This window comes from Bombina bombina, chromosome 2, assembly GCF_027579735.1.
Source record: "Bombina bombina isolate aBomBom1 chromosome 2, aBomBom1.pri, whole genome shotgun sequence".
Classification (NCBI taxonomy): Eukaryota; Metazoa; Chordata; class Amphibia; order Anura; family Bombinatoridae; genus Bombina; species Bombina bombina.
In genome coordinates this window covers 1,291,159,593-1,291,176,496 of record NC_069500.1, presented here as the reverse complement: position 1 = coordinate 1,291,176,496, position 16,904 = coordinate 1,291,159,593, and the positions used below count along the sequence as shown (strand labels likewise).

General features: G+C 38.0%; 1 protein-coding gene across 1 annotated transcript in view; it reads right to left on the bottom strand.

Annotated features, from left to right (window-relative positions):
• PROM1 (prominin 1) overlaps window positions 1–16,904 on the bottom strand; it is a 395,265-nt gene that overhangs the window by 227,471 nt on the left and 150,890 nt on the right. Inside the window, exon 2 of the mRNA XM_053704117.1 lies at window positions 6,359–6,417. Within this exon, the coding sequence (XP_053560092.1) occupies window positions 6,359–6,417 (59 nt within the window). The remainder of the gene's footprint in view (window positions 1–6,358; window positions 6,418–16,904) is intronic.

Sequence of the window (16,904 nt, the reverse complement as noted above, 5' to 3'; positions counted from 1 at the left end):
TCCAATAAACCTCATTTCACTACTGAAATATTACTGTGTCCTTCAGTTATTTGATAGATTAAAATGAAATTGCTGATCCAAACACCCAATTATTTATAAATAAAAATCATGGAAATTGTCAGGGGTGCCTAAACTTTTGCATACAATTGGACATACATATATACATACATATATACATACAGTTCTGGAAAAAATGAAGAGACCACTGCAAAATTATCAGTTTCTATGGTTTTACTATTTATAAGTATGTGTTTGAGTAAAATTAAAAAACATCTTCTCTGATGAGTCCAATTTTCAGCTTTGCCCAACACCTGATCATCTCATAGTTAGACGGAGGACTACAAGCCACAGTGCCTTGCACCCACTGTGAAATTTAGTGGGAGATCGTTTATGATCTGGGAGTGCTTCCGCAAGGTTTGAATTGGGCAGATTTATCTTTGTGAAGGACGCATGAATCAAGTTGTACAAGATTATCCTGGAAGAAAAATTGCTTCCTTCTGCTCTAAAAATGTTCCCCAACTCTGAGGATTCTTTTTTTCAGCAGGACAATGCTCCATGCCACACAGCCAATTCAATCAAGGTGTGGATGGAGGACCTAAAAATGAATATGAACTTGTTTTGTTCGGATTATTCAAGGTCTGAAAGCAGCATCTATTTAGTTATTTTGAATAGTTGTCATTTTCTGCAAATAAATGCTCTAAATGACCTTTTTTTTGTTATTTGGAATTTGTGAGAAATGTTTTCAGTAGTTTATAGAATAAAACAAAATGCTAATTTTACTCAAAACACATACCTATCAATAGTAAAATCAGAGAAAAACAAATTATGCTTACCAGATAATTCCCTTTCCTTCTGTTCAGGGAGAGTCCACAGCTGCATTCCTTACTTGTGGGAAATACTGAACCTGGCCACCAGGAGGAGGCAAAGACACCCCAGCCAAAGGCTTAAATACCTCCCCCACTTCCCTCATCCCCAAGTAATTCTGTCGAGGAAACAAGGAACAATAGGAGAAATATTAGGGATAAAAAGGTGCCAGAAGAACAAGTTAAAATTTAGGGCCGCCCGTCGGAGAACACGGAAGGAAAGGAAATTATCTGTTAAGCATAATTTATGTTTTCCTTCTTAATACAGGGAGAGTCCACAGCTGCATTTCTTGTGGAAATTATGCCCAAGCTCCAGAGGACACTGAATGCTAATGGGAGGGCAAAAAGAAGAGGCGGCCCCCACCCGAGGGCACCACAGCCTGCAAAACCCTTTCTCCCGAAGGCTGCTTCAACAGAAGCAAAAACTTGTTAAAATTTTAGGACAAAGAATGTAAGGAGGACCAGGTAGCTGCCCTACAAATCTGATCCATAGAGGCCTCATTTTAGAAGACCCAAGAGGATGTCACTGCTCTTGTAGAATGAGCCGTATTCTCTGAGGAGGCTTGTGTCCCGCTGTCTCATATGCCAAGCGGAAGATACTCCTCAACTAAAAGATAAGGAAGTCGAAGATGCCTTCTGACCCTTGCACTTCCCAGATAGATAACAAACAAAGAAAAAAAAATCTGTCTATTCCTATGTAGCCTGAAGATAGAGCTTCAAGGCACGACTCCATATTATGTAGTAAACTTTCCTTCAAGAAGAAGGAATAGGACATAAGAAAGGAACCACAATTTCTTGATTGAAGTTGCGAATTGATACAACCTTAGGAGGAGATCCTAACTAGGTTCATAGAACAGCCTTATTATCGTGGAACACCAGATAAGGAGGGTCGCATTGCAAGGCCGCAATCTCAGAGACTTCTGCACGCAGAAGCAATAATTAGATGGAAAGTAATCTTATAAGATAACAACTTAATGTCAACCTCATGCATAGGTACAAAAGTAGTCTGGTGCAAAACCTTAAGAACAAGATCTAAGCTCTAAGGAGAAGCATCAGATCGACACACCGGCCTGATCGTAGTCAGAGCCCTAACAAAATCTGTACGTCCAGAAGCTCAACGAGCCTCTTGTGCAGTAAAACAGACAGGGCCAAAACTGTCCCAACAAGGAACAAGCTAAGAGGTCCTTCTTCAGACCATCCTGGAGAAAGAAAAAATCCTGGTAGACTTGAAAAGTGTGCCAGGATGAACCACGCTCTTCACAGAAGAAGGGGGTCCTCCACACCTTATGATAGATGACGAGGAACCGGCTTATACGCTTGAAGGAGAGGACCATAACCTCTCAGAAAACCCTCTCTTGGCTAAGACTAAGCGTCATCTCACAGTCCGCCTCAGAGAAATAAGATTTGATGAAGCAAAGGGGCCTTGATCTAGCAGACAAGGTAACCTCCATAGAGGGGAAGATGACATCCCCACTAAACCTGCGAACCACAATCTTCACGGCCACAATGGAGCAATCAGTATCACTGATGCCTGCTCCTGCTAGGTTCGAGCCACCACTCAAGGAAGGAGTGATATGGCAGAAAAGGAAAAATTGTATTGAACCTCAAAGGCACCGCTAATGCATCTATTAGCCCTGCCTGAGGATCCCTGAACCACAACCCATCTGTGGGTAACTTGGTATTGAGACGGGACGTCCTGAGATTCTCATCTGGCCTCCCCTTCCAGTTATAAATATCCAAAAAACCCTCAGATGGAGAACTTATCCCCAGATAAAGGGAATGTCTGTAGAGAACATCTGTCCCAGATGAACCATACCCGGAGAGTGGATCACTGACAGCGAGCAGTGGTGGGCCTCTGCCCACTACCAAACCCAAGATACTACCCTCATTGCTAGGGAGTCTCTTGTTCCCCTCAGATGGAGATCTAAGCCACCGAGAGTAAGATAGACTAGAATCTATAAACTGGGACTAACCCAGTAGTCTAAACCCTCAGAGCAAAAGATTGCCTGAAGATCCATAAAGTTAATAGGGAGGGAAACGTCCTGAGTCCACGGGCCTCATGCCCTCTTGGCATGCCTCCATCATCCTGACAGACTTGCGACTAAAGTCAAAACCGCCCTGGATGATTTAAGAAAGATGTCCCTTAGGACAAGGAGATCTGCACAAAGACACTAGAGAGCGATTCTATCAACCAGTAATCCAGGTAAAACAGCGCTGATCCACTGCCTCAGCATATGCCGAGCCTCGGCTGAGATGAAACCTGGCAAAAGTAATGGAGTCCAAGATGGACCCCAAGACAAATCATCACCACCCAAAAGGAGGTCTGGAGGACACAACCTGATGAAGCTAACTCATGACTTTACAAGTCTGATGAAATGTCTTCATGTCTGTGAAGACTAAATTAGCATCCAGGAATCCACCCTGCTGCCTATACCAGAGAACTCTGATCTAGATAGTCTTCCTTTCCTGAGGATCGAGGAAGACGGATGAAATCCCTAATGGTCTTCTATCAGACGAGACGATGGCTGATTTAACCAGAATTGTCTATACAAGGGAAGCTACCACTAGATCTGGATACTGGCCACTGCCAAAAGAAACCCTAGATTCCTAAAAGGCTCTAGAAGCAGTAGTGAGGCCAAAATGGAAGTAACAATGTACTGGAAGTAGCAATGTACTGGAAACAGCAATCTTAGGAACTGGAAAATTTCCCTGAGGAGGAATGAAAAGGTATGATATCGTTCCTCAACAGTAGTCCTGCACTGCTCTTCCCGTACCAAGAGTAGAGTGGACCTTATAGTCTCCCTCTGGAATGAGGAGACATGAAAAGCTTGCTTAAGTACTTTAGGACCCAAATAGGACGGGAGTTCTGACCCCTCTATGGGATCACGAAAAAAAAAAAGTTTGAATAATATCTTAAACCTCACTCTGCGATAGGCACCGGGACAATGACTCCAAGGGAGAACAAAACCAGCACCCACCTGAAATGGCTTCCCTCTCTCTGTCTGAAAGACTGGATCAAGAGAAGGAAAACTGCCCTGGAAGGCTGAAAATTGAAGCCTAGCTATGACCTCTAGGACCCATGGATCCTGTACATACCTGAATCAAGCGTCTGAAAAGTGCTATAGTCAGTCCCTAACGTGATCCAAGATAGGACCTGGAACTGGCCCCTCCTGCCAACCTAGGTTAGGCGGGCCTCTGCTATGCTTGGACTTATTCCAGGACTGAGTCGGCTTCCAAAAACCCTTGGAATGCTCAGGCTTAGCGGAGATCTGGCGCTGGGCTTTAACTGCACTAAAAGAATAAGAGAAAGAAATGTATCTCTCAGATTCGCTCTCTCATCAAATGGTAAAACCACAGAATAGCAAAACTAAATTAAATCTCTCTCTCAAGCAGAAGGAAAGATTAGATTCATAAGTCATATCTGTCAGAGCAATTCAAGGCCTGAACAGAAAAAAACCTGAAGCCCTAACTTTGGGGCTAGTAATCCAAGATAAAAGAATTATAAGTTCCAAGGTCTTAATTCTTTCTCGAAAATATCGAGGGAACCATCACCTCGAATCAAGACAAAGATGCTTTAATAGGAAGTCTCCAGAAACTGCGACATGTCATCAGTACATGAATATCCCTTGTGACGAAATATCTTCATAAAAAGAGTTTCCTCTTATAACCAAGAGCTTTAAGAATAAGCTATCCTTAAATGGGAATAGTAAAACGATAGACAAGTTAGCCAAGTAGGGATGGGCAATGACACAATCCCCCTATAGAGCCCGGAACTGGGAATCCTAAAAAAGGAAATAGACGAAAAGAAATAAGATCTCCATCCTTCGCCACCCGCCTTAATCAAATTCACCATCTGATTTAGTGTTCTGAGATTCGACTGGCAGATCAGTACAAGGAATCTCTAATATCGTCAAAATGTCTCTTAGAAGCGAGCGCAGGCATGCTACTCTAAATCTAAAGGCAAAATCCTCCTCTGCCGGATGAATAGAAAAGCAGCAGGCTCCTACCCAGGAGGTCCGTACTGTTTTATCTTCAATTACTTACAAATGCTTTGATGAACTTTTTAGATACCCAAAATTACAACCAATATAAGTAAACAGCCATTGTGGGGACACCATTTATAATCAGTCTTGCATTTAAATTGTTTTAACTAATTGTTAGTTTTTGCTACATATTTGTAATTTTAAAGTTGATGAAATATAGATATAAAATATTGAATAGAGACAAATATTATTCATTGTGTTGAAATAAAAGAATACATTCTATCTAAAATCTTTGAACAAAGGATACAAAAGAGCAGATAAATCCTTTTATTGGTGTATGAAACAAATGTATATCTGAATTTTAGAAATTTTATGAATTGATATAGTGTTGCAACACTTAGGGATTGTGATTTATTTTATCTTGGTATTATCATGTTTTTATTTTGAAAATAAATTGTAGAAGAATTTTTCACCTATTCTGTCCAAGGTCCAGTTTTTTCTACATATTTAGCGAACGACTTCCATACACACCTTTATCCATTTTGCAGATTAAGAGCCTAATCTCCATAACTTTTTCACTTTATGCAGGATTAGAAGCAATGCCTGCTTTATATGACATAATAATGGAGACTGGGTGCGTTCACTCTTCACACTGCAGGGATAGGAGTATGTTGCAAAACCCATCATACAACTGTAAAGCAATAAATTGTGTATACACCTGGGATTAAAGAAGAGATAAATCTCTAGTGATGCTGATGATCCGACTGAGTCTGAACTTCTCTCAGATCTTACCCGTGGCCAGAGTAGTCCTGGCCGCTGTCCTCAGAGACTCACAGCACACTGCCACACTCCACTAGTAAGTAGACACAGTTAGGCTCCTGAGGTGAACTTTCAAGTTAGTCCTCGAGACAACACAGCGGCACGGTTGCTGCTTTCTCATGCCTGAGCTCAAAGATGAATCAACAGGGCAAATGCGCCAAAAACCATGACCATGTATGGCCCCAATAGAATTTAGAAAAATATATCTTTTTTTAAATGCATGGGGCAATGTGGGACAGACGTCAATCTACCCGGGACAGCGGGACAGACCCTTAAATTCGGGGACTGTCCCGTGACAGGACAGTTGGGGGGTATGTTATTGTGGTGGTCTGGAACCGAAGTATGCCTGTAGTTATTTGAGAGTATTTCTTAGGGGAGTGAATCTTTACCACATGTGTGAATTTATCTTATTTTATTTTTGTTTTTTAAAATTGTACAGAAGATTTTGCAGTTTTATTTAAAAAAAAAACTGAACAATTTCCAAATGCTTTGAGAAAAATCTACTCATTATCAAAATATATACATATATTTCAATATCAAAATAACAAGAGTATTGCATTGAGCAATGATACTTTTTTTTTTTTTTGGACTAATTATACATTTATAAGTTGACAAGCTTTCGGAAGAATTCCTTCCTTTCTTAAGTATGAAGCAATACATATATTTCAAGTATTACAATAGTGATAACATTACCTTTTGATAGTCACTGCGTGTTTCAGCAAACTTTTGTTGTGCTATCTTTTTCACAAGTTCTGAAAAACAAATAAGAAAAAAAGAATGTTTAAATAAGTGGATATTAAAATAATGATTATTATGTTTTCAGAGTGTACAATATAAATGTAACTTTCTTCTATCTTAGTAAAAACATACGGCGAGATTACGAGTTTTTGTCGGTAAGGCTTGCGTTGCTAACGAGCCTTTTTTTTTCATCGCTCCCTTAAGACAACACTGGTATTATGGTTTTTTTTAAACCCGGCGTTAGCCGCAAAAAGGCGAGCGTAGAGCAGAATTTAGCTCCACATCTCACCTCAATCCCAGCGCTGCTTACGGTAGCGGTAAGCTGGCTAAACATGCTCGTGCACGATTTCCCCATAGGAAACAATGGGGCTGAGCCGGCTGAAAAAAAACCTAACACCTGCAAAACGCAGCCCCATTGATTCCTATAGGGAAATTCATTTTATGTCTACACCTAACATGAACCCTGAGTCTAAACAACCCTAATATTACACTTATTAACCCCTAATCTGCCGCCCTCAACATAGCCGACACCTACTTTATATTATTAACCCCTACTCTGCCGCTCTGGACACCGCCGTCACCTACATTATTCCTATGAACCCCTAATCTGCTGCCCCCAACGTCGCCGCAACTATATTAAATGTATTAACCCCTAATCTGCCGCCGCCAATGTCGCCGCCACTATAGTAAAGTTATTAACCCCTAAACCTAAGTCTAAACCTAAGTCTAACACCCCCCTAACTTAAATATAATTTAAATAAATATAAATAAAATAACTACAATTAAATAAATTATTCCTATTTAAAACTAAATACTTACCTATAAAATAAACCCTAAGCTAGCTACAATATAACTAATAATTACATTGTATCTATCTTAGGTTTTATTTTTATTTTACAGGCAACTTTGTATTTATTTTAACTAGGTACAATAGTTATTAAATAGTTATTAACTATTTAATAGCTACCTAATTAAATTAAGTACAAATTTACCTGAAAAATAAATCCTAACCTAAGTGACAATTACACCTAACACTACACTATCATTAAATAAATTACCTAAACTAAGAACAATTAAATTAAATAAACTAAAGTACGAAAAATAAAAAACACTAAATTACAGAAAATAATAAAATAATTATAAGAATTTTAAACTAATTACACCTACTCTAATCCCCCTAATAAAATAAAAAAGCCCTCCAAAATAAAAAAAATTCCCTACCCTATATTAAATTACAAATAGCCCTTTGAAGAGGATGCTCCGCGTTGGCTGGATTGAAGATGGACCCGCTCCACTCCGGATGGATGAAGATAGAAGATGCCGTCTGGATGAAGACTTCTGCCGCTTGGAGCACCTCTTCTGCCCAGATTGGATGAAGACTTCTGCCCCTCTGGAGGTCCACTTGTGCCCGGCTGGGTGAAGACGTCTCAAGGTAGGGTGATCTTCAAGGGGGTAGTGTTAGGTTTTTTTAAGGGGGGATTGGGTGGGTTTTAGAGTAGGGTTGGGTGTGTGGGTGGTGGGTTTTAATGTTGGGGGGGTATTTTTTTTTTTTTTTACAGGTAAAAGAGCTGATTACTTTGGGGCAATGCCCCGCAAAAGGCCCTTTTAAAGGCTATTTGTAATTTAGTATAGGGTAGGGAATTTTTTATTTTGGGGGGCTTTTTTATTTTATTAGGGGGATTAGAGTAGGTGTAATTAGTTTAAAATTCTTGTAATTACTTTTATATTTTCTGTAATTTAGTGTTTTTTTATTTTTTGTACTTTAGTTTATTTAATTGTAGTTAATTGTAGTTAGTTTAGGTAATTTATTTAATTAGAGTGTAGTGTTAGGTGTAATTGTCACTTAGGTTAGGATTTATTTTACAGGTATATTTGTATTTATTTTAACTAGGTAGCTATTAAATAGTTAATAACTATTTAATAACTATTGCACCTAGTTAAAATAAATACAAAGTTGCCTGTAAAATAAAAATAAATCCTAAAATAGCTACAATGTAATTATTAGTTATATTGTAGCTATCTTAGCGTTTATTTTATAGGTAAGTATTTAGTTTTAAATAGGATTAATTTATTTAATTGTAGAAATTTTATTTTGTTTTATTTAAATTATATTTAGGTTAGGGGGGTTAGATTTAGGGTTAGACTTAGGTTTAGGGGTTAATAACTTTAGTATAGTGGCGGCGACATTGGGGGCGGCAGATTAGGGGTTAATAAATGTAGGTAGGTGTCGGCAATGTTAGGGACGACAGATTAGGGGTTAATAAAAATTTAACTAGTGTTTGCGAGGCAGGAGTGCGATGGTTTAGGGGTTAATATATTTATTAAAGTGGCGGCGATGTCCGGTCGGCAGATTAGGGGTTAAAAATTTTATTTAAGTGTTTCCGATGTGGGGGGGGGCTCGGTTTAGGGGTTAATAGGTACTTTATGGGTGTTAGTGTACTTTTTAGCACTTTAGTTATGAGTTTTATGTTACGGCATTAGCCCATAAAACTCTTAACTACTGACTTTTAAATGCGGTATCAGTCTTGACAGGAGAGGCTGTACCGCTCACTTCTTCAAAGACTCGTAATACCGGCGTTAGGCAAATCCCATTAAAAAGATAGGATACGCAATTGACGTAAGGGGATTTGCGGTAAGCTCGAGTCGTGGAATAAAAGTGAGCGGTACACCTGTACCTGCCAGACTCGTAATACCAGCGGGCATTAAAAAGCAGCGTTTGGGACTTTTCACGTTGGAACTCATCAAGCTCTCATGGGAGAAGATAAGGAGCTGAATGATGTCTTAATATACACGATATCTCATGCTGGGTTCATACAGATTGGGCCTGGAAGGTAGGCCGTGACTTCACCTCACGCATACATCACCCCCCCTCGAGTACACAATTTACTCGAGTAGAGCAGTATTCACCTGCTATTATTGTTTATGCCACCCAGAACATTACATAACGCTATCAATATGGAGGACTTCCATGTCATTTTACTAAATAAAATAAAGGCCTTGGACCGACTGTTAGACTGTAGGTTTATGGATCTGAGAGCCATATGCCAAGTGTCTAGTTCGGCGAGCCCACCACCTAAGGCACAAAAATACACCTTGGCGAGGGAAGTAACTGAGTGGACTGCTGAATCTACGGACCCACGTCCTGACCCGACTTCACATGCTGAGTTGCGCAGTCCAAGCCTAACGCCTCCACTCCAGGCTTTGAAAGGCTCCCTGTCTAAGAAACGCCATAGCGTATACTCATTGTTATCCTCAGCTCCCCTGGGAGGGGATGCGGCCGGTCCCCGCCCGGGTCATGGGGATGTCACCGCTATACGGAAAAGGAAACTTTCAGTGGTTTCCAGGCATCCAGAGATACCGAAGATATTGGCCAGCTCTGTGCAGTGGAGCGTCAGTACGGTGGTGATGCAGAGAAAGCAGATGCAGTCTGGGTCTGCCATGTGTCCTGCTGGAGTGTCTGCTTCTAGGTGTACACTGCCCCGATTGTTTTGCTACTTACCCCGTAGGTGCTGCATCAGAGTGGGTGTTGGATAGAGACGGACGTTCTGCAGTGGCGCCCGTGCCTCACCCATGCCCGCATTAAACTCCTTGACTGTGTGATTGCCTTTCCCGTGTGCTGGGTATTTTCAAACTTGTGCCTACTTTTGAGAGCAATATTATATATAGTTTGTACTAGGTTCATTGTTGGGATGTTAGCATCTATACTGGAGATCACTGTCTCAGTTCAAAATCACTAGCCTCTGGTGGCAGACTGTATGCTTCACTGCTTTTGGACGTTAATCGTCAGTACCTGACCTCTGCAACACTGAGTTTTCTTAGAAGTTCGGTTAGGTTTTACAGGGGTTTTTATAACTACCCACATAGTTATGTTTTTATTTCTATTATGTATGAGTGTGTAAACGGGTTTGCCTTTAAAGAAGTGTGTAGATTTCTTCAAACCTACTAAACTTATATCCGTATTTATAATTCAGTTTTCTATACTAGACTATCCATATTAGCCACAAATGCTTTATTTATCTGAAGGAGATCCTAAAATGTCTTTATATACATATATAACAGTTCTCTTATGACTTTATGCATTGGGATACATATCAGACAGCTCGCCCCATTTAAGGGTTCCCTCTAATTTACAAGGTACATATTTCACTATATAAATGTGGGAATAGCCATAATATGAGCTAGGAAAGGTGTATCAGAGATGCTTAAAGTATTAACAGGGTCTGAATCTAATGGTTATTTTACTTACTTACTCCCATCTAATATTGTTCCAAAAGCCTTTTGGTTATTAAATACAGAAAGATAGTTTCCCATAAGGCCATTATTCTTGAAGCTTCCTCTATGATAAATTCAAGTTATTTCTGCTCTTATATGACAGGTTCTTTCTGACCACTTATTATGTATTATCTACTCTTGTATGTTTGTTTATATCTCATGCTTATGGTTGACTATATATCCTCATAAATCTGCTGTTTTAGTTTTATTAGGTATGGGTTTTATATTGCCTAAAACATTTTGTACTGGATAACGGTACGACAAGCCTTTTTCCTTTAAGTAAGCTTTACATATGTTTGCGAGCTCAAAAGTGGAATAATATTTGTGTGCAATGTTACCCTGACTCTAGGGCAATATGTGTATTTTCTTGAATGCTTATTGTATTCATAAACAAATTCTTTATTTTTTAAAGCCTTTGTAATAGTGGTCTAACTATGCGTATCAAAGTTATGCGATACTATTATCTTATAATGCAGCTATTTACATATAGAAATCCGAATGTGTGTAAGCTACTCTGTTTCCTGTATTTAATAGTCACTATCACATGTCTGTATATACTGTATATAAGCACCAGAGAGACCACAACAAAGATCAACTCCACTTAATGTAGTGTCGTAAGTCTATCTAGGCCCAAAAAAGCCTCTGAGTCGTACATATCATTGCTAGTATGCATACGCACGGTTTGTCTGCCATTTCTCTGTTATTGGGCGATATATACCAATACCCTTGTATTTGTAATCTGATCTAGTCTCCCATATTTTTGTATAGAACATCATCTTTAATTTATGTAATTTCTTGTTAGATATCATACTATTTGGCAAACTGCTTATGTAGGGAGACAAGCGTGTGCGTGTTTTGTTTTTTTCGCAAATTAGGTATCAAATTGCTATATATCTGTTAGAATACTCATTGAATAGAATGGTTGACTGTATGATGACTATTTCCACAAGATGTATTTTAATTGTTATATTTTTCTTATGTCATTTTTCTTCAACACAACAATCTGCAATAGAGTCAATTTTGTTTGTCAATATGTTTTACATGTTGTAATCCTTAATACCTAAATAAAAAACTTTGATTTAAAAAAAAAAAAAAAAAGCAGCGTTGGGACCTCTCAACACTGCTTTTTAAGGCTAACACAAAATTGGTAATCTCGCCGATAGTAATTATTACCTCCCTTGTGATCATAACTAGGAACTATATTTCACAGGGACAAATTACACAAATTGCCCAATGGACAAGGACAGTTGTTATTTAATGGAACTGCCTCAACAACCGTATATTACGTTCATAAAAACTATGGGAAATTAATTTTAAAAAAATATTGGAGTTGTGGTGCCCTGATTCCTGGAATTTGGTAAGCCTGGTTTTAAAGGGAATGGAATACTAATGTAAACTGTACAACACAAATAGCTAAATAATATAAGTGCATCTTGTCCAAAAACTGTAATTTACAAGGCATCTTATGTCTTGGGTGCTTACGATATCCAAAAGTATAGATTGTTGGTGGTGAAGCAGATGAGAGATGCTTCACATATTAATCCACTAGGATGTGAAGGACCATAATTCATAGGATCTCCCTGCTGTCATTAGTTTTTCGCAAGTGGAGGAGTCTAATGTTCCCTCATGACTTTCCACACAGCTGAAACCTAAGATCAGTGGAACTGTCACATGGGTAAGAAGCAGTTTTTTTTTTTTTAATAATAGTTCATAGAGACTGATTACATAAGGTGGTAGTGGGGATAACATTTACAAATCAAATTATGGGGGAATAAATGGTGAAGATAACAAGGCATGGCTGTACCTTGCTCATGCCTAGATGGGGTATGTTAAGGTAAGTCCTACAGTAGAGAAGTGGGTAGTTGACTATGTGAATCTAAAAGCATAAGAGAGAGAATATAAGGAGAGAAAAGGATCAAGAAAAGAGAGAGAAAGGGGTAGAAGTAGCATAAGAAATGCATAGTACCAGGTGATGAAAATATATGGCCACTTGTGTAACTGCTCGTGAACCAAAAACATCTCTCCATAAAGTATAACATGCCAGACACCTAAAAGGCCCTAGAAAACATAATTATCAGTGAGTTACAAGATATCTGATGAAAGGAAACACTACAATGAAATACAACTACACTGTCTACCTAACCTGGTACCTACACTGGTTATACTGCTGCAAGAAGGTTTAGTTAAACAATCATATGGCTGTAAACATGATCATCTCTTCTGCTTAACTTAACAGATACAATGGTGTAAGTCATATAAAGTTGTTTTTGGTAACTCTTTAGCTATTTCAGAGAAATTAGTTTTCGCATAAATACTATGATAATCACCAGGGAAAAAAAGTATCAGTATCAAAACTTATATCTTTAATGGGGAAGATTCCAAGAGTCATAGTACATCATTTATTTGACTACATTTCAAGAACCAGCAAACTTTGTTGGATCAACATTTTTCACCAAAGTTATCCATTACTGATCTTTCACTATGCATATCAATCTTGCTAAATATAGTGTATAGAAAGGTATAAACCTAACATACTATATTGAACATGTTGTGAGGTATTCTATAACCCAACACAGCGTGCACAACAACTCTACAATATGCATGAAGTTCTAAAAAGGCTGCTATTTATACACACACTGTGCCGCTTTCTACATATTAGGTTTCTAACTCAGGGACGATTGTTTTTTCATCTTTTGTCTATTATCAAATTAACCTCTTTCATTTGGTGTCATTTGTTTTGTTGAAACTTTCCATTGCAATATACTGCACACTTTTGACTTCTGATCGGGCCCCAGCATTCTAACATGCAAAGGAACAAAGCTTTAAAACAGGACGCCAAAAGGAAAAGGTAACGGAAGTAAATGGGAAAATTAGTTTTTTCTAAATCATGAAGTTTTAAAGGGACATGTAACCCAATTTTGTTCTTTCACGATTCAGAGAGAACATACAATTTTAAAGAGCTCTACTATTTACTTTTATTATCCTATTTGCTTGGTATCCTTTTGTTGAAGAAGCAGCAATGAAGTATTGAGAACTAAATACATTGGGTGAGGCAATGACAAGAGGCATACATGTTTAGCCACCAATCAGCTCCCTATAATGTATTGCTGCTCCTAAGCCAGCCTAGATATGTTCTTCAACAAAGAATATAAATGGAACAAGGCACACATCAGGAAATAACAAATATGTAACCTAAAGTATTACTAATACAGATTTAAAAAAACTCAGCATTGTGTAATCTTATTCCTGGTGGGTTTTAAAGAACACAAAAATGTTACATTTCCATTTGAAGCCTTTCCTAATACATGTAAACTGGCCCAGACATCATATGATAATGCTCAATGCACCCTGGGAAACACTTCACAGAGAACATCTATAAATGATACAAATGAATATATTGTCAGCATAACGATCATAATCATAAGAAGTTATAAAAACACAAACATTTGCACAGCTAGCCTAAAGCTCACAGCTAACGCACTGACTGAAAACGGTTTGTGATGATACAAAATACAATAAAATAAGTGTGTTCTTAACCCCTTTACTAATCTCCACCAGATGGTGCCCTGAAAAGTACTAAAAATCAATTAACATTTAAGTAATAAACTGAGACAACCTATAATACAAATTAAATATAACATTTGAGATTTTTAAATGTATTTAAGATTAATTGCTATGGAAAATGGATCAATTGCTGCTCTGCTAACCACATATAGGACAAAGCTGTTATCAGGGAATATGTTTTATTTCAAAAATAAAAAACAAAATTTAGAATAAAAAATTGTTTTAAAAAAGGGGCCTATTTAACAAATGTCTGTCCGACATGATCCGATCAGCGGATCATGTCCGACAGACATTGCTGAATCCAGAGAGCAATACGCTCTCTGCCTTAAGCATTCCACCAGCACCTCTTGTGAACTGCTGGTGCAACACCGCCTTCTGCAGATTCGCGGCCAATCGGACGCTAGCAGGGGTATCAATCAACCCGATCTTATTCAATCGGGTTGATTTCCCGCAATGTCTGTCCACCTCCTCAGAGCAGACAGACAGGTTATGGAGCAGCGGTCTTTAGAAGGCTCGCCAGAAACATGGGACTTCAAGCTCCATACGGAGCTTGATAGAAAGGCTCCAAAGTGATGTCATATGTGTACGCAATACCGGAGTAATGTAATATGGGCAATATTTGAACATAAAATCGGCCACCATATGAATCATATGTAGTGCAACTAGGAGCATAGCATACATTTATCTAAAGATAGAGAGAATATTTAAGAATAAAAAGGATGACAAGGAATAACAAGGATGTTTTATATAAATAAATAAGAGTCGATTGCAACCGTTGAGAGTGTTGTAAAGGTTGATTGGCTTATTCCGGGTGAGACGTAATGATTGGCTTAAACAGCCTATTTAAACTAGAAAATAACACAAACAATTTGCCTTTGATAAAGCAGGAGCAAAACGTGCGTCAGACATTTTGTGGCATGATTAGCTCCTGGCCAGGGGCCTTTGGTATTGTATTGCATCTATATTTGATAGTTTTTTTGTGGTTTATTCTATGTTAGATATTTTTGAAGTACCAGACTAGTACAGGAACACCCAGCTTTCTTAAATAATTATATAGGAGCAACACGTTAGAGTAGCAGATTGCCAATCCCTTTTGTGGTACTCCTTAGGGAGACCTTATAGTCACTGGTAGACTGTATGTGAGGGATCTTTTTGTATTCGTGTTGCACTATATAATGGGGATAGTTACCTCCTTTGAACTTTTTAGACCCTGACTGTGCATATAGAATCAATACTGTGAATTTGACCTTTCATGCCCCTGTGTGTTAATACCTTTTTAGTGTTTTTAATGTGGTTTTATATTTCTCATGTTTTATTTTTTTTACACAATAAATGTTTAAGTTTTATTAACCTTTCATTTTTTACTTTAAATCTTTTTCTGAGGATTGAGAACCCCTCCCCTTTTTGTGTGTCCTCCTTTTTGGACTTATTTATTTCTGATTCTTCTTTTGTTTCTTTTATGCTTAAGGGATGCTATTTTTTCTCTTGTTGTATATAAATATGTACACGCCTACCAGGTTGCAGATGATTGGTCACCTGTTTTATGAGAATGGGTTAAATGTGTGCACTGTAGTAAGTTTTGTTAGCTTGATAAAGGGGCAGGAGCCCCAAAAGATTGCTGATGTTTTAAGCTTTAAAGTGATGGTAACCTCAAACAGATCACTTCATATTAATTGAATTATTGTGCTTGTAATGTTATATATATATTATTTCCATAGAAATAGTTCTTTACATACCGTTTGATCTGCAGCTTATTATAATCTTCTGCCTGCTACCTTCCTACTCTCTTTTTTATTTACTTTCAACACGTTTGTGTGGCATCCAATCAAATGCATTGCCATGCGACTCACTGTTGTCAATGCTTTTTTATTAAATAATAAAAAACTTAAGTATTTAAAATGAAAAATAATAAATGTAGTTTACTTTTATTTATTAATTAGGATGTTTTACTAGTGCTATGCTTTACCATCACATTAATAAGAATTATATGCTTTACCATCACATTAATAAAAATAGCTTTTTTCACTACATAAGGAGTGCTACCTTCACCTGCTTTTGTTTATGTTTAAAAAAAACACACAATTTATACTTGCCTGATAAATGTATTTATTTCCAGATATGGGGAGTCCACGGAATCATCAATTACTAGTGGGAATATCACTCCTGGCCAGCAGGAGGAGGCAAAGAGCACCACAGCAAAGTTGCTATATATGTCACTTACCTTACCCATAAACCCCAGTCATTCATCGAAGGGAAATGGAAAAAGAAGATAACACAAAGGTATAGAGGTGCCTGAGGTTTTAGTTAAAAATAACTGTCTTAAAATAAAGGGTGGGCCGTGGACTCACCATATCTGGAAATAAATAAATTTATCAGGTAAGTATAAATTATGTTTTCTTTCCTAAGATATGGTGAGTCCATGGAATCATCAATTTCTAGTGGGAACCAATACCCAAGCTAGAGAACACAGATGATTAGGGAGGGACAAGACAGGTAACCTAAACAGAAGGCACCACTGCTTGAAGAACCTATATCCTAAAAGAAGCCTCAACTGAGACAAAGTATCAAATTTTCAAAATTTGGAAAAAAATGCAAAGAAAAACTAAGTTGCAGACTTGCAAATCTGTGCCACAGAAGCTTCATTTTAAAATCCTAAAAAGAAGAG